Genomic DNA, 23,703 nt, shown 5'->3' on the forward strand with positions numbered 1-23,703 from the left:
TTTGTAAAATACTGTTTATTTCTTGGACAATGAGAACATATGAATTTACATCTGATTTGCCAGCTGTTTAAGTTTCAGGATTTTGACAGACATGTTGACTGGTGTATTGCAACATAACACACTTGTTCAAACTCCAAATCTAACACAAGTAGAAGATGCACTGTTCAGTATAAACGAAGACGATTAAATCAAAACATGCGCAGCATTATTAAAAAAAACACAACACACCAAAAACCTAAAACTCCGATCCTGCCATCACTTTCATCCACAAGCAGAGAATCCCCTCCATCGGTTCGACACAGCGACTCCGGCTTCCTCAGTAGCGCCCTGTTAGAGTAGACAGACGTTAACACTTGGATTAAAAAAAAACCCTTGGACAAATTCCAGCAGTGACAATGGTGTGGGAGGAAAATGCACACGTCTTGTGAGTCACATTTTCAAGCCTAGACGACTTGGTGCTGACTAGTTGCTCTAATATTTACCACATTCTTTCATGTGTACGTTTCTGTTCAGTGCAACAGCTTTAAAAAAAAAAAAAAAAAAAAAAGGTCACACAAAGGTCTTATAAATATATACACATTTCTTCACACACACACACACAGGTTGTACGTACGTGGGGAGTAAGACCGTGAGCGGGACCGGGACCTGTATCCTCCGCGACCGTAGTAGGGTGAAGGAGACCTGCGCCTACACAAAAAAGTTTAAAAGGGTCAGCATCAGACTAAAACATACAGACATGCCTCTACAATTATTGGCACCCCTTGTAAAGACTACCAAGTGTGTAGGTTTTTTTTTTGGGGGGGTGAGAGAAGGGAAAAGAAACCCCTCAAGAAAATTTAAAAACATGTGCCACTATTATTGGCCCCCCTGGAAATTATAGTGAACACAATGTAACTGAAGCATCTTTCCTATTTAAATTGTACAGCATCTTTGAGGTGGTTGGAGTGTGTAGGAAATTTCAAGCTGTAATCCACGACTTCCTGATTAACTGGGGAACAAATATGAAGTGAGACAGAGGCCAAATTCTTAACCCGCGTCCAAAATCACTCACTCGTTCACTACACCCTACTCACTATAGACCCCTTGCACTGACGTCACCCGAAACCGGAAGTAAACAAACCCTGCGCCATATTGGAAGACCAACAAACTCGTGATTAGGGGGAAATAACGGCAGCGCGTGGTATTTGAACCCACGAGGCACTTGGATCATCAAAAACCTACAAATGGTAAACTTTTGTGCTGTGTTAGGGTTCTAACAAAGCTGATGGGAAAGGTGAAAAGAAGTCTTTCTACAGAATACCAGCTGTGATTGAGACGCAAGCAAACCAAGGAGCTTTCTGCCAGGAGACAGCGAGAGTATTTAGCTGCTTTATGCAGAGCGGATCTGAATACTTCAAGTCTACAACAGTACAGACTATGTTCAGACCATTTTGTTACTGCTAAGTCACTAGGCTAGAGTGTTGTAGAACATTTTTTTTAAATGTTTACTGAATAAAAACATCCTTAATTTTATCACATTTAGGTATTTCATTTCTTTCTTTTGTTTTAATTTTCCTCCCTCCATCCCTCTTTGGATTTTAAATATAGTTTTTCCCCATGTCCAAATAATTCAAATATATATAAATAAAAAGAGATAAGTAGTAAATTAAAAATAAATTATGAAAAAAAAAAAAATCCATAACAGCATGAATACAGATTGCAATAGTGGTCAAGCGCTATAATTTTTTTAACATGATAGTGGAGAATTTCATTTAATCTGCACTGATTATTATATGAAATATAAATGAACAAATTCTGAACAGGTCTCTCATAGAACGGAACAACTGTTAATGTAGTAAAGAAAACACTGTTAACATGTTAATAAAAGAAAATTTGCTGCTACATTTCAGGTGTAGTTTGTTTTATCTATGTATGTACTTGCATAGATGTGTACTTGGTCTTCCAATATGGCGCCCTAACAAAATCTCGCAGTGCGGTGACGTCACGCGAAAGCCCTCTATATAGGGAATTACTATCAATCAAAATCCCTTCCCACGCCATGTGGCGCCAATCTCCGTTTCCGTAGCCCTCGGTCTCTCGCCTATTACATAGCTAGGGTTACAGTGGGGGGACTAGTCCTCTGGTAACCGTGAGAGTTTGACTCCCCACTCGCATCTGTATTGCAGTGTGCCTTGCCAGATGGCAGCAGGTACCATTTTTATGATGGTCTTTGGTATGGCCTGACCGTGAGTAGAACTTGTGATCTCCTGATTGAGAGGCGGACACGCTAACCACAAGGCCAACTCGTGGTAATTAGGGAATTACTATATAGAGGACTATATAGCGAGGTCGTTGGCAAAATGGAGAAGAGGAAAAAAAAAAACCCCAAACACTTTCGGACACTTCTCTGTCGCACAGTTAAAACGTGCCAGATCAGTTGGCTGGTGGGTTTTCAAAATAATAAATCCATATTATACTGAGCGTATAATTTCCCACATTAATCAATACAAAGTACTTGGTGTCTGCTGCATCTTTCGGTTCTTTTAAAGCAAGGCTGAATCCTTTCTTCACTGCCTTTTATTAACCCCGCCGACAGTAGTCGGAGGGGTTATTATTTTCACCTGCGTCAGTCTGTGTGTGTGTGTATATCTGTCTGTCTGTGTGTCTGCAAGATATCTCAAGAACCAATGGATCGATTTGGACCAAATTTTGTACGTGTTGCCAATCACCCAGGAAGGAAACCATTAAATTTTGGAGGTCAAAGGTCAAGGCAGAACTTCGAAATTTTCGCCCAATGTATTTTAATAGGGAAAAGGCGGGGTTTGCACTCGTTAGAGTGTCCCTGTCTAGTTAAATCATATTTGAGGCTTTTGATTAATTCCTCACTCTGCACTGTTACTTTTCTTCCTGCATTTTATTTGTAGTATTCCATTTTACCTTCTTTTATATTCTCTTACTGTTTTTAATTGTACTTGAATGTCTGTTTATAATGCGTTTCTTCCTCCGTCCATTCACCCCAACACACTTTTTCAGCATGACCACAATGCATGATGGGATATATTGCTTGGTTAGTGACCATCGGTTGTACGATGCTTTTCACGGTGCATTGTGGGACACCGAGTGCATTATATAGGGTGTAATAATTCTCACTGTACGTTTGGACAGCACTACAAAATGGAGAGCTCACTTTCTAGTCCACTATGTAGCGAGTGATTTCGGACACGGGGCTAGTCATCCATCAACATGGGAAAGATAAGAGAGCACACAATCCAAATGAAGTGTGTTGACCTTCAGAAGTCAAGGATTTTTTTTTTAAGATATAATATATAAATTATCCAAGGATCATTATTGAGGATTTACAAGTAAAACCTTGGTTTCTAAGTCTCCAAAAAACCACCGTCAGACTCCACCTCCATGCCAACAGATTATTTGGAAAGTCTGCCAGAGGGGGAAAAAAAAAAAGCCTTTTCTGTCAGTTAACCACTAATGTAATAACACCCCAGGTTTGTGAATCGCTACTATAACCGAATGGAACAGTGTTCCATGGTCTGGTGCAACAAAAATGGAGCTTTTTGGCAAAAGACAATAAAATGGACCCCAAGCCTTTTTACTAAACCTGCTTTATGGGGAAGAGGGGAAGCAATAATCATGACAGGGGTTGTATGGACAGGCATATATACATACATTTACACACAAATCAAAGCATAAAGAATATAAACACGTGTTGAAGAGCACGCACACAAATTCTTCATCAATCCAACCTTGGCCTGTGGTCAAGACAAGGAATGCTCTTCCGCTTTCAATATGAACATTCGGGTTTCCAAATTTTTTTTTTTTTAGCATTAACCAAATCCGAAGCTTTTTACTGGCCTTCTTATTTAAAAATAAAGTGCAACAGAGTCAATGATCTAAATTTACTCGCTCCTAGAACAGGACTGACATTAAAACAGTGGAAACCACGAGACGTACATTCTGGTATTTCTGTTTAAAAGCTTTTGTTACATCATACCAACTTGAAGGACGTCTAGTATGCATCACGGCATACAGCAAACAATATTAAAACACGAGTCGTTTATAAATCAGAAGAGCCGGCTGTAAAAGCACTCGTTTGCTCCTTTTTACAGAGAGAGAGTAAGCAGAGTCACAACGGCCTCATTCCATGACGGATGATTATCAGTTCCTTTGTATACAAGCAAAGCACAAGTCTGACCAAAATTACGTCACATCCATATGTGCTTTCTGAACATCCCATTTTGAGATTTAGCTCTCCTTTGCGGTTATAATAACCTCCATTCTTCCAGGAAGGCTTTCCATTAGATTTTGGAGTCTGGCTCTGGGGACTTGTGCTCGTTCAGCTCCAAGAGCATTAGTGAGCAGGCCTGGGGTGCAGACAGACCGTGCTCTGGTTCACCCATTGTGGCCACTCGAGTTCTTCCACTCCAACCATGTCTTCATGGAGCTCGCTTTGTGCACATCATCATGCTGGAACAGGTTTGAGCCCCTTAATGCCAGTGAAAGGAAATTACACTTCGACAGCATACAAACACGTGCTTAGGTTAGCACTGTTGCCTCACAGCTAGAAGGTTCTGGGTTTGAGCCCAGCAGCTGACGGGGGCCTTTCTGTCTGGAGTTTGCATGTTCTCCCCATGTCTGCGTGGGTTTCCTCCGGGTGCTCCAGTTTTCCCCACAATTCAAAGACATGCAGTCAGGTTAACGTGGGGCAGCCTTGGGCTGAAGTGCCCTTGAGCGGGGTACTTAACCCCTGACTGCTTCCCGGGTGCTCTAGTGTGGCTGCCCACTGCTCTGGGTGTATGCGCACGCGCTCACTGCTTCAGATGGGTTAAATGCAGAGGATGAATCTCACCGTGCTTGAAGTGTGCATGTGACAAAGGTTTCTTTCTAAATGTGCAATAGTCAGGTGTCCACAAATTTTTGGCCACCACCAACATGGGCTATAATTCTGTACGGTCAAAAATCATCCAGTAACGAACCGTTTTAGTGATCAATTTCGTAATTTGAATTTCCTCACCAAGTCTGGCAGAATTAAAATTTTATCACGATTCTCATACAGTACCAAGATCAGGCGCACAATAATAAATATGACCGATCCAATACTACACAAAAGCTGATGTCCTGCTGCTGGACTCACTGACCTGTAGGATCTGTAGTATTCCCGATCTTCGTAGCGGTCATATCCTCGATCGTAGCCACGGTCATAGCCCCGATCGTAATAGTCTCTGGAGCGACTGGAGGTGCTGGGTCTTCCTCCGCTGATCACACATGAAGTAGAGAAAAGCATGAAAAGGATCAGGCATGAACTTGATCACAGACGCATGTGTAGAAAAGCCAAACTCTTACCTAATTACTTATAGCTCATCCCAGACACATTTGTCCAGACTGGAAAGCAGCTCTGATCTCTTTTCTTTTAAAGTCAACCCATATACACACAAACATGCTGTAACCGAGGCCAGGCTGCAACTTCTAATCCCCCCCCAACCCAACAGAAAACGCCACCCATCCACTTGAGATTTCAGCTCGTCTTCTCAACTAACCGCCTTCCATGTTTACAGAGTGAAGTCTAATCAACATGGCTGCTCACATAAAGAACCCTTTCTCCACTCGTTTCAAAGTCCCTCTCATGCCAGAATCGCGATCTCCTGGTCGAGAGGCGGACACGCCAACCACTAGGCCAACTCGTGGTTCACATTTGTTTCGCAACAATAAATCACATAATTTAAGTCTATACCATAGACCGCAAATCCCCCCCCAAGTTGATCCATTAAGCTATGGTCACACTACAGCTCGCGATGGGTTATCGATGAAAATGAGGCATTTTGGTGGCGATATACACAAGAGCTAAAAGTTGTGGTGACTTGGCTGCCGTGCCTTTGCGCACTCGGGTCTGACGCGTTGCGCGCGTGCTTGGGACCCAGTCACGTCTTTGCGCAGATACGGACGCTGTTTTCACAGAGGCTTTGCGAACCATCATTATCACTGTCACGTTTGTTTCTAGCCATGTTTATGCCACTTTAAAGTGCACATCACGGGTAAATTCAGGAGCAAGATCAATGGAATTCTCCTGTTTTATATTAAACTTTGGTCAAATATCTGTCACATTCTGCATTTTGTGCAATTTTTTTTACCTTGCGCAATACCAGAAAAATTCAGTTGAAATCAAGCCATTTGAGGCGAATTGGTCCGCCTCTGAAAAAACTTGGCACTTGGATTTCCCGGCAAACATCGATTTTCATGACGTCGCGTGCGGGACGCCTCCCTCTGAATCCTATGTCAGCGCTGGTTTGTTTATGAGAAAACGACCTGGTGGTTTTCTGCAAATTTCTTCAACGTTATCGCGTAATTATTAAAATGGTTAACAGATGTATTGTAGGAGGGTGTAGCAACACCAGTCTTGAAGGGATTAGTACTCATCGCTTTCCAAAAGACCGGACAATGAGAGAGAAATGGGAGCGCTTGGTCTACACAGGCTGTGCACTGAAACTGTGCAAAGCTCGCGCAGCCTGCTGGCGCTTCCGCAGGTAACGTCACGAATCTGGCTCCAGACTCCCTTGGGATTTTTCCAGACGTGTTTTATTTTATTTTTTTCTGCTGTAGACAGATGGCCTTGTGTAAAATTACCCTTCTGGATTCTCACACTCTTCCTGCACTTAGATCCGTTTCCCGCTCTATCTTGTAGTGTCCTAATCAGGGCTTTGAACCGGTTCAAGGAACGAAAACCGGGAACTTTTTCTATTTCACATGGAACAGAAACGAAACCAGAAACTTTATTATTTTTTATGTTCCGGAACAGAAACGCTTATTAAAAATAATGGTAACCGGTTAATACCGGTTTTTATTTCGTTCCTCAAAGTTTCCGTAGCCTACAAATAAAAAAAGTCATTCTTCTTCTGCGCAAGTTTCTATGACCCGCTGGGGTTCACTTCCTGTGTGACGTTCGCTGACTGAATGGAGAGAGCGGGAGGGTGGACTACTATCACGTCTCCACATCTTAAATAAGAGGTAAATATTGCAGTCTATCGTTATTCAAAAACGTCAATTTCAAACACGATATCAATATGTTTGTCCACGTTAATGAGAGGCTCGCGAACATTAAATGACGTTAACCTCTGTTAGCCTATCAATGCATAGGGCCTGACTAGCCTTTGGTAACACACTAAACGAATTCTCTTTCATTTTTGGCACTTTTTCTGTTTGTGTAGATGGGAAGACATACTGAGAATCCAAATCGCCAACATTTGAAATAATAATTGTTTTGAATTATTTCTTGTCTTATTTAATGAAGGTTGTAATAGAATTAGCCTACATTTGGCTTAAGCTGGATGAGACAGAGACATCATTTTATAGCCATTTGTTAAACAGCTGACAGGGAACGTAATTAACCGTTCCGGGAACTAAATTTTTTTGTTCTAACCGGTTCGAGAACGTCTATTTAATGGTGGAACCCAAAACCGGAAACGTTAAAATTCCGTTTCTGTTCGGAACGAACCAATAGGAAAAAAATTCTGGTTCAAAGCCCTGGGTCCTAATCCCCAGATCATATAAAAACCCAGCCGCATATAAAAAGTTGTACTCCTCCATGTTTTCATCTGTGTCCCCCCGTGTAGAACGATGTCTGCAGCACCAGGTAGTTTGAAACGTCGGGGAACTCAACGAATGGATAATTTTCCAACTCCTAGGAAAAATCCTTCTTTGTTAGCATGGAAGGATCAAATCCCATCGAGTGGTTTCTATATCCACTTCTTGGTTTTAATAACTTGCTGTGTTTGTGTACAGCAAACAGGCAATAAGTTCTTGTGTTAATGGACCAGACTCCACTTTTGGATCATTAATCCCTTTTGACTGAGAACGTCCTGCACGCATGGTTTGGCTTCTGGGACATCCATACAGTTTTAAATACAATATCTACAACTAAAAACAGTTTGTTTTTATTGTATTCATTTAACTCCTGGGCTCCCATCTGTAACAGGGAGTGATGTTGCGTCCTGTTGATACATTTTACAATAGATTATTAGATTCTAATAGAATAAATGAGCCAAAATAATTGGGGATCTTTTTTAAATGGGCCTCGACTCGTTACAAGTCTGAATAATACCCCTTTTCCACCAAATCAGTTCCAGGGCTGGTGCTGGTTCACAACTCGTTCAACTTGCGAACCAGCTGAGAACCAGTTTGCTTTTCCATAGCTCGCGGTGCTAAGCGGAGCCACGTCATTACGTCGCTGTATACGTCAGTTACGTCGCTGCGTTTGCATAAACCTTGGCGCGAATATCGAAGCAACAACAACACGGAGAAGAAGCAGCAGCAACAACAACAACAATAATGGGTGACTTCGCGTTTGCACAGCTGCTGCTTCTCGTCGCTTAAAAATGGTGACCTTTCGCGGTCTTACTATTGTTGTCGGTCTTAACAACTCCGCCCCCCGCTGACGTAAGCGGTTCTTTCCTCTGGCCCAGCAAAGAGTTGGTGCTAGCCTGGAACCGGTTTTTCTGGCCTCAGAGCCAGTTCTTTGTCAGTGGAAACAGAAAACCCGGTTCCAAACTAAGCACTGGCCCCAACCAGCCCTGGAACTGCTTTGGTGGAAAAGGGGCATAAGTGGGCCTCAAAACGGGTGTGGCTGAGAACCCCTGATCTACAGCATAGCCTGTACTGAATCCCTATTTTGAAAAGGTAGTCACCAATAAACTTACTCCTAACCAACGCTAGCTAGTTAGCGTGCTGCTAATGCTACTTGATACCATCTGCTGTAATGTGATTTCAGTTCAAAAACGCTGCATAACTGTTTAAAGCTCAAGATAGTACACCAGTACCAACAGCTACTCCACTCCTGATGAGCCATATGTGCTCTCAGAGCAAAAAAAAAAAAAAAAAAGCTTTCAGAGCCCCCCCCCCCCCCCCCTTCACATGCTGAATTTGATTGGAAAATAACGACCACTTAAGACACCAAGAACGCAGCCCAAAAAAAAAAAAAAAGGCGGCATGAGGTCAGTTTGTGAAAGGAAAGGTTTCTCGAGTGTGGCTTTTATTTTTTGCTGTTCACGTCAGACAGTAGCGCACTCAACAGTAAACCTGTTCCATTAAGACTGGAGCTGATGTCACTACTGTTGCAGAAATCACCTCTTATGCTAGTTAAATTGAGGATCCTGTCTTAGATCAGCATGAGATACACGTGTAAAGTAATGTACACTCACTAAGTAGGGCGCCCCATGTAAATCCCAGGTGTGGGGGTGTGTGGTCTCTTGGTGATGGAATAGTCCACTCTGATACGCCGGCCATCCAGCTCCATGCCGTTAGCTTGCTCTTTAGCCTGATGCAACGCAGAACAAACATTTTAGGGAACCATTTAGAGAAGAGACAGACAGAACTGGGTCTCTTAATTTAACAAAGCAGCGGCTCCTCCTCCGGAACACGCCCCACACACTCACCTCCTTGGAGTCCTCTTTGTTCTCGAAGTAGACGAAAGCGAACCCTCGTGAGCGGCGAGACTGCTGGTCGTAGACGATGCTGACGTTAGCCAGGGGGCCGTATTTGGAGAACACTTCTCTCAAGTCTCGCTCCGTGGTGTACAGGCTCAGACCGAACACACCCAGGCAACAGTTCGGATCAGGGTTTGCCTACAAGACAAAAGCAAAGAAGCACTCGGATTTTATGACCTCACCACGAGCATTCAAATGAACATTGTTTAAAGAAGGAAAAGAAAAAAAAAAAAGTCTGGGAACAGGTTCTCCCTAAATGATCAAAAATAACTGGCTGATGTCTAAAAGGCAAATAAGGTTTCGGCAGTATCCCAGCATCAGTGGAAATCACATTTGTTAATGTTTCTATGCTTTTTTTTTTTTTAATCCCCACATTTATATCCACGTACTGTCATTTTAAACTAAACACTTCCGGCCACTAGAGGGCTTTAACCCTTGGAGACTGCGTGCATGCAGTTCTGCTTTTTGAACTCAATCTCTGGAGAAGTTAAATCACAGACAATTGCTCCGCGGATCCTAGATGCTCACTCGCTTTTTAATCTGAAGTGGAAATGCTACTAGAGGTGTGACGATTCAGGTTTTTCACGATTTTGACCTCGTGATTCGAATCGAATCACAATTCACATTTTTTGTCCTCCATTTTTTTTTTTTATAACTGATGCAAATCACTGTCAATATTCTGTTAACGGTCAGCCTAGAAACGTAGAGCAATAAAAAACAAAAGTAGCATTGCCTTTAGAGTCTTTATTCAGACACCAGTCACTCCATTGACTTTCAGTTCAGTCGTTTTTGGCACATTCTAATTTTCAAACTGCAAAACACTAACAAACAGACAAAAAACTTCGTCTCAATGTTTTAAAACACAAAAATACAGGTCACTTGTGTTAAGGGAAGCCATGGCATAATGGTTAGAGAAACAGCTTTGGGACCAAAAGGTTGCTGGTTCAATTCCCTAGACCAGCAGGATTTGGCTTAAGTGCCCTTGAGCAAGGCACCCAACCCCCAACTGCTCTGGCAAGAGTGGTGGCGTACCTTGTGATTAGCCAAAGAAAAACTGATGCGATTATCAGCTCGGGCGTTGAACCCGACCAGCTGAAGTGTTAAAGTGAATCCCATCTCTTGAGACACAACATTCACTGTCCAGAGAGGACATAAGGCACTGAGATTGTAAGAAATGGCTTTTAAAAGCTGGTAGCTTCAGGAATTCTGAGTCATCTTGACAACAAAGTAATGCGTGAGCTTGCGAGATCACTATAGTAGCCACAAACATGGCTGAATTGAATTTCCAATATCAAAATTATGCCGAAATAATCTAGGATTATCGGGATGAAATTAGGCATCGTTGGTGAATCGTGATTCATTAAATTTTAATCGATTTTTGAATCGTGGATTGATAGCTCGGGGATCAATTAATCGTCACACCTCTAAACGCTACCCTCTGCTTGATCACACCACCCAAATCTTTCATTTCATTTGCTGCTTGCCATTAAAAATGGCTAATCTTTCTCAAACGTGTTTGCGTTTTAAGTAGAGAAAACTTGTCAGAACTGTCCAGAAACAAAGACAACACCCATTCCTAAGTGAAATCTGGCCGGTCCAAATATTTCTTCTGCTCTTCATCGTGTTGAGTCAATAAAAGAAGCTGGGAGAGTGCGAGATAAGGAAGCGTGGCGTGATCGAGATGTTTGTGTGCGAGATGCAAGAGGCTCGTACCCGGTTGCCGACGTGTCGTCTGCGATTGGACATGGGCGAGTGGCTTCGGCTGCGTCGGTACTCACGGCTGTAGGAGCGGCTGCGCGAGTGGCGCCTTCGAGAGCGTGAGCGGGAGTGACGACGACGAGAGCTCCGGTGGGAACGAGACCTGCGAGTGGGAGGAGGGGGAAAAAATGTTCAAACGTCATTGATAAAAACATGCATCGATTTTTCATGTAGCAGTTAACATTAAAATGTCCAATTTATAAAATCATAAAGATATGCACATCCATTATTGACACAGTAATAAATCAATTACTTTGTCTACTCAAATAAAAAAGGAAACCCAGGTATAACCAACATGTTGAAAGATGCTTCGTCCACCAACAGGAACGTGAAACACTTTTCCACCTCGCCACAAGCCGAGTGATATTTCAGTAAGTGGAAAGAAAGAGCCTTACCTGGACCTGGACTTCGACCGGGACCTAGAGCGAGATTTGGACCTGGAGCGAGAGCGGTGAGAGCCATCCTTAGATCTTCCCGGCGAGTTGCTGGTGGACTTCACAGAGCCTCTGGGACTCACACTCCGAGAGCGGGACTCCTGCATGAATCCAAACCAAATGAGCACGACAGAAACAGAGCGAGAACTTCCCATGCATCACGTCATGACCCCAGACCTTTTATTGGTTAATCATGTTGACAAACAGACTTGTTAAAGCTGGAGTTGGTTTTAAATCCATTAGGATATCGTTTACAATGCGTTGTCTTTATGACAGAAAGAGTAGCATGCACACTTTAATGAAAGAGAGTTGATATTCATACAAAAACAGACTAATGCACATTACTTAGCCCTCTTTCATCTTATCCACCCGAACACTTCTGAGATTAACTTCAACCAACATTCTGTTCTTCTTTCTTCTGTTTCTTATTCTGACTTCTGTACTTCATCTTGAACCATTCATTGCTTCCAAAGTGACAACACTCTACATGAGGGGAACTTCTTAGAACTTCTGGCCACACAGAATTAGCATGCACTCGCAAAATTCAGCCTCATTTAAACAACATTCGACTTCGGCCACCTTTTTCATTCTTCCAATCTTAACCTTAATAGGAAAAACAAGAAAATGGTAAAGTACGGGAAGCAGGCAGGATGTAACAGTTAAAAAAAATATATATATATAAATTTAAATTGAGAGACGATGCTCTCGGCCAATATACAAAGCTTACAATTTAAAATGTTATGCTAACTAAAAATATTATAAAATGTTTTAACATTAAATGAGTCACTAAAATCTAAAACAAACAAACACAAGCTTTATTTTAACCCAAGTTAAGTTGGACAACCCAATTAACCTCTGATTAAAGGAAAAATCCACTCTGAACAACTTTAATATTAACCTTCACAGCGTCAATGGCATTTTTATTTTGGAAAGAAACCCCACTACTTTTTGTTTAATTTAAAACATGATTCGTCAACAAACTGCTTCATTTTCAAAGTCATCAACTCCATCCTCTTCAGTGAGATTGAGTTCTGGCTTCTAATTGAACTAAAAAAAAAGTTCTCTTGCGACTTCTAAAGAATCATCTGAGCGCCTTAGAAACAGAACCTGTATAAGACTGAAGATAAATACTGAACATATTAAGGATAATTTTTTAAATAGATTAATATTTAAATATACTTTAGCTAAATAATTTTCTCCTTTTCTTTTTAGATTTTGTAGCATTTTTCATAATTGTAAATATTGTACTAATGAAGACGTATTTGTTCATTAATTTATTCATTCATCATGGCCTAAAGGTTAGAGAAGCTGCTTTGGGACCAAAAGGTCACCAGTTTGAATCCCTGGACCAGCAGGAATAGCTGAAGTGCCCTTGAGCAAGGCATCTAACCCCCCAAGCTGCTCTGGGTATGCTATGCATTGCTCTGGATGAAAGCATCTACTAAATGCCTGTAATGTAAAAAGCATGATGCCTTCAGTCTGTCCAGCTCTCTCCGCTCAGTGGTGAGTTTCCCAAAATCATTGTAGCAAAAAGACTGTTAAATGGTCAAGTGAGCAGCACAATGAACATTTTCTCTCTCCTAGTTAAAGCATATACGCAGAACCATGGCCTCACTTATGGTTTATAAATGCCTTGAGACCTCATGAATGGCACAGGAATAGTTTTAAGCGTTAGCAATACATCTAATATAGTATTTTTACAATTAAAAAGTGATCCATATAGGTAGCGGTCCGAGTGAATGACCTTGATGTCCGTAACGTCACAGCAGGAAGTCTATCGGTCTCATCGCCATTCCCGCTATACTAAAACACAGAGCTGACTGCAACTCCGATCCTCCATTTTGAGCTAATTTATCGCCATGCCACGTAGATGTGTTGCTGGCCGGTGCAGCAACATGACAGAAGGTGGATTTATGCTGCATTCATGGTTCAAACTGCAAATATTTGGACATGCTTTGCAAGAAGTTCATGGACACATTGGGTGCCTACGAAGTGGTCTCTCCTCTGCACATTTTCCTGAAGACTTGTACGAGACCTCGGATCTGTTGAGGAGCGTTGGCTATAAGCCCCTATTGAAAGAGGGTGCAGTCCCAACAATTAAAGGAAAATTAAACTAAGAAAAGGAAAGCAAGTTCAGTTGCACCAGTTCTCCCGGAGTGTGAGCCGAGGGTTGTTGCTAAAACCCGGGATGGAACGGGACACATTATCGCTCGGGCAGTGACCTCCCCGTGGTTGTTGCTAAAACCGGTGACATCCCGTTCCATCCTGGGTTTTAGTAATTGCCTGAGCCGAGCAGTAATGGCAGAGTACTCAGTATGGAGAAAATGGAGAATGGGTGGACCAGCCATCTGATTTCTCCGCTGGATATGCTCATCTCAGAAGCAATATCTCAACCCTTACGTGGAAGAAGCGAATGAACGGAGAACTGAACGAACAACTGAAAGTCAGATTGTTTCAAAACAAATCGGCCAAAAGATCGGCCTTCAAGAAGCGAGAACACAGACGGGTAAGCTCCGACTCTTATTTGGATACAAAACAACACTTGTTGTTTACCTGTATTTAGATTAATACATGTAACTTGTATCATGTGTTTAAGTTACCCATATAAGATTATTTAATTTGCTTCAGAACATGATTGTCTCAGTTCATCTGATTATTTAATGAGCCTTTTACGTTTTATCAGTGAAAATGCATGCATGTTGCATAAGTTATAACACCTATCCTGTTTTAATGAGAGTCAACTCACAATCAATGAAGTCAAATCAGTCTTAGTTGAGCAAGTCGGTAACGCTATTTCTTACTTTCACCATGCATTTTTTTATTGATATGACTTTGGTCTATAGCTGTAAAAGGCCTCGGCATTAAAACCGGTTACCGCTGTGACGTCACGCACTCAGGGCTGGCTGGCTCAGCTTGAATGCCAACTTTGCGGTCGATTTTAACTCTCAAAAATATATATATATTTTTAATTCCCGTTTATGCAGCATACAAGAGTCAAGGATGGAGATACTATCCACTCAAATTTATTTAAAAATAAAGATTCTGCGTACCTCCTTTAAGATGCTCTTAGCATTAAAGTGCATATTCTGGACCAATTTGTTGTTTTTTTTTTAATATGAAAAGCATGTCCCTTTACACACTCATCCAGAAGGGTAATTTTGCACAAGGCCCTCTGTCTACAGCAGAAAAAAAAAAGCGTCTGGAAAAATCCCAAGGGAGTCTGAAGCCAGATTTGTGACGTTACCTGCGGAAGCGCCAGCAGGCTGCGCGAGCTTTGCATGGTTTCAGTGCACAGCCTGTGTAGACCAAGCATTCCCATTTCTCTTTCATTGTCCGGTCTTTTGGATTGGTGTTGCTACACCCTCCTACGATACATCTGTTAACCATTTTAATAATTACGTGATAATGTTGAAGAAATTTGCAGAAAACCACCAGGTCGTTTTCTCATAAACAAACCAGCGCTGACGTAGGATTCAGAAGGAGGCGTCCCACACGCGACGTCACGAAAATCAATGTTTCCTGGGAAATCCAAACGCCAAGTTTTTTTCAGAGGCGGACCAATTCGCCTCAAATGGCTTGATTTCAACTGAATTTTTCTGGTATTGCGCAAGGTAAAAAAATTGCACAAAATGTGACAGATATGTGACCAAAGTTTAATATAAAATAGGAGAATTACATTGATCTTGCTCCTGAATTTACCCGTGATATGCACTTCAAGAGGCTTTTAGGAAACCCACCACAGACCAGCTTCCAAAGCTCCATCATGCTTCCCATGCAAATACTATCCTTGGCGATATAATTAATAATTTCATAGATGTCTCGGTCATATATCTGCATTGTAGTCTGCTTTCTCGGTTTTGAAAACTGTCACTTTCGTTGGAGGTTGTTGGATCTCTTCCACCCAATTAAACGCCACTGTAACCACATGAGCAGCAACAACAACGTTCCCATAACTATGAAATAAGGTAAATATAACATCAAATAAATAGGTTGGTGCAGAAATTGCTCAAGATATGCCAATCATGACTCACTTTTTTTCTTTTTTAAAAACACTTTATATACACATAGTGCGTTTCAGGGTGGAGTTTTCCTTTAAACCTTTCACCTGGGATAAATTCTGATTATTTTGGATTGGCCAGAAATATATAATCATCATTGCTACCTTTAAAAAAGATAGGTAATCAATCCTGTTTTCCTTCTTTTATAAACGAGCACTGGCATAAAAAACACACTATTTCGAGGCACTGTTTTTGCACCAGTCCCCTTCTTACATTCAGCTGCAGAGACTGAATCCCAAACTGAAAAACTAATCCGATTTTAAAATAATTCACTGTGGGGGGGAAAAAACCGAATTAAAGGGGTGGTTTAAATGCCATTCTGTGTTAACAAATTTTAACCTTTAAATGGCGCTTCAACCACGTGGTGTTTAGTAACAAACCTGCAAATTCGACATTTTTAAAAATTTATAGCCTGATAACATATAACCCATCAGTGATAAGAACCGACAACTAACCATTTTATTAATAAAAAAAGTGTTTTGTATCAACAATTTATCTGATATTGCTTGTAATATTTCGTGTTAACCTTGCGCCGAGAAAGCTAGCTGGGCCGAACACCAAACAGCCACTTGCTCCCTACATAGGGATCCTACATAGTGTTTAAGAAAAAATGGCTTCCACGCTTTACTTAGTGCACTCGTTTACAGCCGATTTGGAAATTTGGATTTCGCCAATTGAGTCAAGGCCTGTCATGCGTTACACCTCACAATAAGGTAATAAACTCCACCACTAGGCCTCAGTGCTGTGTTGAATATTAACTGCTAACCTGTTAAACAAATTAACAGCGAAACGTTAGCTCAAATAATAACCAGCTAATTTATATAAAAAAAGGCCTTTTTATGCCGCCATTCAATATCATTCATTAGCTAGCATGCTAACGCCGTGTATTAGCTAGCAACGTTATGCTAAGAATTAATTAACGCATTTTTTTATCCTGAAAACGTCGTTAAACATCTTAAAAATCATTATCCTTACGTACTTTCACCACAAACTCCTTCTCGTTGTCGCTCATGGCGGATCTGTAAAGGAACAAGTAAAGAATTTAATATCAATCTCCTCGCGCTACAAAAGCAAGCGACCAGCTTAGCATAACCTGAAGCAACCCTGCCTCTCAGTGCGCGCGCGAGATAGCCTGTACCAAGCTGCTCGCTGATTGGACAATACATGCTGCTTGAGACTACTTGAGCCAATCAGCGTCTAGAGGGCGGGCTTATCCGGAGCGCCTGGAAGGGAAGACATAATGGCGGCTTTTATAATTCACACCGCCATCTACTGTTCAGGCGTGTATTTACACACACTGTGCATGGACTGTTATAAATTACATCCACACGACAACGGCAACGAGATTTTTTTTTTTTTTTAGCGGGTAAAAAAAATATCGCGTCCACATGGGCAACCGATCAGTAAAATATCAGGTACATATGGCAACACAACGCTTGCTGAAAACGATGCAATACACATGCCACACCACTACGTGCGCTGTAAGACGGTCCCATCGGAGACACCAGAACAATAGAAGAAGTAGGACGCATGCGCATAAACCCCTTCTTCTACCCAGCGTGAAGCACTCACAGGAACAAACACAACAAGAAGAAGAACAAGATGGCTGCGACTACGCGAGGAAAAACCGACTCTCTTGTCTGGACCGATGACGAGGTGGAGTTACTCCTGCGAGTGACTCTGAAGTATAAAACCTCTAAATATCAGGAGAATGTGGACTGGGAGACATGCCAAACCAAGTATGGAGATATTGCGCTCGCCTTTTGGCAGCAGTATACCCCCGGGGACATGGCTGCAGGGAAGGACTTTCCTCACGACCCCAGCAACATCTCAAAGGCCCAGATTACTGCAAAACTGAAGGGGATAAGAAATAAATACCGGCATGCCATCGACTCTGGGCGTCGGAGTGGCCACGGACGTGTGGTTCTAATATTCTTTGAACTGTGCGAAGAGATCTGGGGTGGATCGCCTGGAACCGACAGCATCCCATCGGGCATCGAGAGTGCCGATATGGTGGAAGATTCGGCCTCCTCCTCGACATCTGATTCTCCCTGGTCGCCTGTCGAACTAGAAGTTTCTCCGGCTTCCACCGCGTTTAATCCGTCTGCTGCAGAGGTCAACCGGCGGAGAAATTTGCTGCAGGTAAGCAAGCTCATGGTTTCAATCTTGAAGGGCTACTTGCTGTGAGTTATATGTTATGCTACTTCAAAGCTGGCATGGTGTAACGTTCGATATGTTCATGTTTAGGGTAGGCTGACCAGACGTCCCGGTTTTACCGGGACAGTCCCGATTTGGGGTTGTGTGTCCCGACAAAAGTCTGTCGGGACACGGATATGTCCCGGTTTTCGCCACTCGCGACGTTTGCGACTGAGCACAGGGATGTGATTTGGGGCTGGTGAAATTATCTGAAAATTTTTGGTGGGGGTCTAGGGGCCGCAGGCCCCCTGGTGGGGGGACAAGGGGGGAGCCCCCCGAAGCTCCTGGGTTTTTCTGACTTAAAAATTGTACTAAAATGGCAAGCAAAACACACAAGAAAAAACTTGTCATGATTAACAAATTCAAGCCAATTTAATGGTCAACATGCAACTCTGACACACACGGTCACTCTCTCACACACACTCTCACTCACACCCCCAAAGAACCAGCGCGAGCAGGGCCCGCTAGCCTTGGGACGTAATTCACCCCGAGGCGAGCTGCGGCGCTCCACTTAGGTTTCGTTTCTATCCCGACTTTGGACGCTCGTAGCTCTGACAGGGGAGGTCCCAGTATCCCCAAACTTGACAGCCAGAGACCTCTGCCCTCTCCCCAAAGAACGAAATCGCTGAACAAATGTCTCACAGTCTTATGTCCAACGTCTGTAGCAACCTCTTTCTCCAACCATTCCCAGCGGAACTTGTTTTTCACTATTCTGTCGATTTCTTTAACTCGATTTGCATCTTTACGCTCGATCACGGAGGCTGCCATCTTTCAACTCTGTTTGAATCGAGCTTACGTACAGCTAACAAGCGCGTTCATTGGTTGTTACAGAGCGATGGGCCAATCACATACCTCGTTTCATCTCAATGACGTAAATGACGTAATTACGTCAATGAGATGAAACGAGGTACGTGATTGGCCCATCGCTCTGTGACAACCAATGAACGCGCTCGCTTCAAACAAAGAGTTGAAAGATGGCAGCCTCCGCAATCGAGGCATAAAGATGCAAATCCGTGGCTGCCATCTTTCAAACAAAGTCGGAACGAATAGGATACGAATGTGGATTTGAGGGAAAAATCGGAAACTTTTTTTTTCCAAGTTTTGAGGTGAAAAAAGCGGAATTCCGCGAATTCGCGGAAAAATCACATCCCTGTGAGCAGTGTGGGAATCATTAGCGGAGAAATGTCTTCATTTACTATTTTGATGAATGGACAGGAATCGCAAACTTTCCTGGTTACTGTCCCCTGGCCCTGTGGCATGGGTGTTTATTTAGCCACATTATTCCAGACAACAGAATGGGTTGCCATGCAACAATAAAATAAACATTAACTGGCGCGAATGTTCTTTGTCTAGCAGCAGTAATGCTGCAGCAATTATGCTGGAAAGAAAATGTACCTTTTCCAAAGATTTACCCCTTCCTCCGAGAGGTGCAGGACAATGCGCTCGAAGCCTACTGCACACACTGTAAAGGCCTCTGCATGCTCTTGTGACAAGGCTTTCGCAGACAGTTGTAATTTATCGTTGAGTGGGGAGTAATAGGCGTGCGCGATGTTATTCACCGCCACAACGCAAGGGGGCGTGAAATCGCTAGGAGTAGTTGGTGGGTGTGGTTAATGGAGTGTTTATCCTCCGGTTACTTATAATGACTAGAACTGGAGTCGTATAGATGTACGTACTTCCTCAATCAACCGCTCTTCGTGCTGCTCCATCTTCGCTCATCTTTTAAAAACAGCAGTAGTGAAAACAAACCAAACCGGGAAAGTAGGGAAGCGGAAGTGCGTGTACAGTGGATGTAGAGTGGACCAATCAGAGCCCTCTTGTCTGCGAGGCTTCTGCGGTGGTCACAATTTTTGGGAGGTGCGCGCAGAGCGTCTGCGGGGGGGGCTACGCAGACGCCATCTGCGAGGCCATCTGCGAGGACTACGTTGTCAGCATAAATTGGCCTTTACTGCCCCCTGGCCCTGTGGCATGGGTGTTTATTTAGCCACATTATTCCAGACAACAGAATGGGTTACCATGCAACAATAAAATAAACATTAACTGGCGCGAATGTTCTTTGTCTAGCAGCAGTAATGCCGCAGCAATTATGCCGGAAAGAAACTGTACCTTTTCCAAAGATTTACAGGGCACCTACCCCTTCCTCCGAGAGGTGCAGAACAATGCGCTCGAAGCCTACTGCACACACTGTAAGTGTTTTGTTCTTGTACTGAGTTGGGCAGCCTATGCTGCAAATGCTGTGCGCTCCTGTGGGGGCTTTCCTCGGGCTGTCGCCCCTCTCCTCCTTTACTGCTGTTTTGTTTGAGTGTGTATTTAGGGAAGCCGAGAGAGGCCCTTCATATAATCTTTTTTTTATTTTTTATTCACCTTGTTATCCCGAGATAACGACATAATTAATTCAGGATCTCGAGAAAACAACACGACTAATTCGAGATCTCGAGAAAACAAAACAATTATTTCATGATCTCAGCTGGATCACTGTATCTCCGTCGGTAGAGACGAAGCCGGGCCAGTCTTCTGCGGAGGTGCCGCGGACTAATTTTGAAATTATCCCTTATTAAAAGACTTAATGCAATCTCTCCCTGTGTCAACCCCTGATCAACCCCTGCTTTATTCATTCAGTTGTGGGGAATGGTTAGTAAGGTTGATTCTGACCTAGGCTATGTTGAGGTCACATATCTACTTTTTAAGTTCATGCTATCGTGCATACAATTTTAGAGATCTAGCCTACATGTGCATATGCATTCTTCTTGGTGTTCTCACAAACAGGTGAAATAAATCAGTTTAAATTTGGCCTATGGACATAGCCTGGCCTATTCTCAGCCATTACAAAATCTGTAGTCTGACCATAATTTAACTGATCTGTATACCACTATGCTACTAGATAACAAAATGCCTGTTTGTTTTATTTCATGTGAGATGTTGATAAATGTGAGCTTCAACAAAATAAGAGCACCTCTCTGAGTGTCAAGTTTGTGTAAAAAAAAAAAAAAGTGTGCGTGCACGAGCATGGTCGCGCGCAAAAGTGTCCCGGTTTCAGACTAGGGAAATCTGGTCACCCTATTCATGTTGCTTTAGGGTGTTGCAAGTAGATAAAGGACATCCAAGGCACTCTTCTTCTTCTTCTTCCATAAAAAGCTTTTAATCAGTATAGCTAGTTCATTTTGAACATTAAAAAAGCCAACATGTTTCGGCCTCAGTCCAGGCCTTCTTCAGGGCTTAAAAATATAAACTGCTTTAGGGTGTTGTTGTAAAGTGTTTGCTACTGGGTGGTGATGCATTCTAAAATCTATTAACTTTGTTTTTTAAGGCAAAACTCGATAGCCACAGAGGTGACAGGCTAAAGAGAAAGGCCCCAGCGGATGCAGCCGTGCAGGAGGATCTCCAGATAAAGAGGAGAATGCTGCAGCTCATGGAGGAGTCAGAGAAGCGTGCCAGTGAGAACCTGGAGCGGGTGAACAACAATATCGAACTCCTCACAAACACCATTAAGAATGGGTTCGAACTGCTTCAGACACTTGTGCTCCAGCAACAACCACAAGCCCCTGCTCCACATCCATAAAGGCCATACATGCCAGCACACCATGCAGCACCACCTTACCTGCCACACACCGCATCATCCTGCAGATGCATACACACCATCGCACAGCACAACAAGCTACACAGCACTCCACGTACACACACTGCTCCAGGTTTCTCTTATGGTGATGATACACGGGGCAACTTTTTGGGCAATTGCGTTTTGACTCTTTTCTATTGAGATTGGGCAATATTGTTTCTTTCTGAATGGTTTTGATAATCTCTGGCAACTTTTTGAGATAAGCCAATCAGAACGCGAGTATCGAGTCATGTGACCTCCGGTGAGGTTCGGATCAGAAATTTCAAACAAATGTGGCGGCCGCTCAGTGTCAGTGGAGTGAAGAGATGGAGAGATTCGTCATCTGTTTTTACGCCGGTAAGTTGTTATTTTAATATTCTATATGGAGGAATTTGCCTCACCAAAGCTCTAAAAAACAACAGACAGCTTGATTAAATGGTCACAGCAAAAATTAAGACATTGATTTTTTTCTTTAGCTAACTGTAAACTGCCGTTGCTAACTGTTGTTGCCCTGAAAAGTTGCCCTGTGTCTCACCTAGTTGCCCGTTGCCAGCAACATTGCTCGGCAACATTGCCCAAAAAGTTGCCCCGTGTATCATCACCTTTACAGAAGGGCACTGCTGCAAGAGGAAGACGTGGACACGTAAAGACTGTGCCTCATTGTGCTGGTTTCTTTTTCCCATGTGTGTACAGAATTTGGAAATCGCGCCTTGTGTGTGTACAAATTAGTTTTATTAGTGTGCATAGTTTTATACAACTTAATTTTCTTATTATGTGAAGCATTTTTATATAGCTTTTTATATTGTGTGAACATTTTGAAAAGCAGTCTTATCCAATAAAAAAAATTCAAGAAATGGTTCAGTTACTTGTTTATTTAAAAGAAAAGCTGTATAAAAAGTGAATGCAATGCAGTGGTTCATACAAAACAGTCTGTTGAAGGGTCTTCTGACCCTTTTCCCCTCTGCCTGCATTATAGTCAGGTAACTGTTGCTTTGTGTGGAAGGCTGGACTTCCTGGTCACATTGTACAGCACTGACCACACAGTCACTACGTTTACATGCACATGGAGAGAATCGAATTTCTGCCGTTGCTCGACTGAAATCGAAGTTCAAAATGCCATGTAAACACCTTAATTCGGCTGAAATTGAACCAAACTTGATTTCTCGGAATCGAGCTACACGACCTAGATTATGCGATTTCTGCCGAGCTATTTTGTGCATGTATACCCTATCGAGCTGTTGTCGAGCTACTTCCGGGAGTGACGAGACCACAAGCGGGAAACACAACAGCCTCGGTCGGCATGACAACGAATCATGACAACGGCATGAATCTTTTCTTTTTGTGGCATTGTTTGCACTGTTAAAATTTAGCTCACTTACTGTATCACCAAATACATCTGTACAGCTGTTGCACATCTGAAGAATGTCAACAAAACAATTGAACTTTTTGTGTGTTTATTAAGACATAAGTTAAATTGTAAGCAAAAAAAAAAAATTTTGTAAGCAAAAAATGGACTTTAGAAAAATATTGTGCAAAATAAGTTGTCTTACAAAACAGTGGTCTGCGCCGGACAGTTTGTAGCCATAGTCTGTTAGAGCAAGCCGAACAGCTTGAACACGGAACTGCTAGTGTTGCCAGATTGGGGGTTTTAAGTTCATTTTAGCAGATTTGAACATGTTTTGGGCTGGAAACCGTCAGCAGTATCTGGCAACACTATAAGCTCTTCATGACGACAACCGGAAGTGTACCAACACGATGGGGCGTGTAGCGCCACGTGTGGCTCGGGTGCACAATACACCTTGCACAATAGCCCGATTTCACTTGTGCATGTAGGATTGGATTTCTTTGGCACCCCTGCTGGGACCCTTTGCTCGATTACCAACAGCAGCTCGATTTGGACGTGCATGTAAACGTAGTCAGTACTGTTCATCCATGGTCTCACTCAGTGCGTTTACATGCACATAGAGAAAATCGAATTTCTGCCGTAGCTTGACTGAAATCGAAGTTCTAAATGCCATGGAAACACCTTAGCTCGGCTGAAATCGAACCGAACTGGATTTCTCGTAATCGAGCTACGCGACCTAGATTATGCGATTGTAGCCGAGCTACTTGGTGCATGTAAACCCTATCGAGCTACTTACTTCAGCACTGCCCCTTCCGGGAGTGACGAGACCACAAGCGGGAAACACAAC

At 42.7% G+C, this 23,703-nt stretch overlaps 2 protein-coding genes across 3 annotated transcripts; one reads left to right on the plus strand and one right to left on the minus strand.

The window, feature by feature from the left end:
- Window positions 1–16,836, minus strand: LOC132866264 (transformer-2 protein homolog beta-like). 2 transcript variants are annotated; one of them, XM_060898950.1, is made up of 9 exons: window positions 16,700–16,836; window positions 11,624–11,763; window positions 11,184–11,331; window positions 9,420–9,608; window positions 9,186–9,301; window positions 5,133–5,249; window positions 614–687; window positions 483–521; window positions 1–327 (listed from the first exon to the last, which is right to left on the minus strand). In XM_060898950.1, the coding sequence occupies exons 1-9, from the start codon at window positions 16,730–16,732 to the stop codon at window positions 317–319; spliced, it is 867 nt and encodes a 288-aa protein (XP_060754933.1). In that variant the 5' UTR covers window positions 16,733–16,836; the 3' UTR covers window positions 1–316. The 2 variants fall into 2 exon arrangements, with proteins under 2 accessions (XP_060754933.1, XP_060754932.1); XM_060898949.1 differs by having other exon boundaries at window positions 11,624–12,265; window positions 16,700–16,795.
- Window positions 16,711–22,332, plus strand: LOC132866265 (uncharacterized). The gene is made up of 2 exons (XM_060898951.1): window positions 16,711–17,862; window positions 21,224–22,332. Exons 1-2 carry the CDS (start codon window positions 17,323–17,325, stop codon window positions 21,473–21,475), a joined length of 792 nt encoding a protein of 263 aa, XP_060754934.1. The 5' UTR covers window positions 16,711–17,322; the 3' UTR covers window positions 21,476–22,332.
- Window positions 22,333–23,703: the final 1,371 nt, after the last annotated feature.

The sequence above is a fragment of the Neoarius graeffei genome, chromosome 18 (genome assembly GCF_027579695.1).
Source record: "Neoarius graeffei isolate fNeoGra1 chromosome 18, fNeoGra1.pri, whole genome shotgun sequence".
NCBI lineage: Eukaryota > Metazoa > Chordata > Actinopteri > Siluriformes > Ariidae > Neoarius > Neoarius graeffei.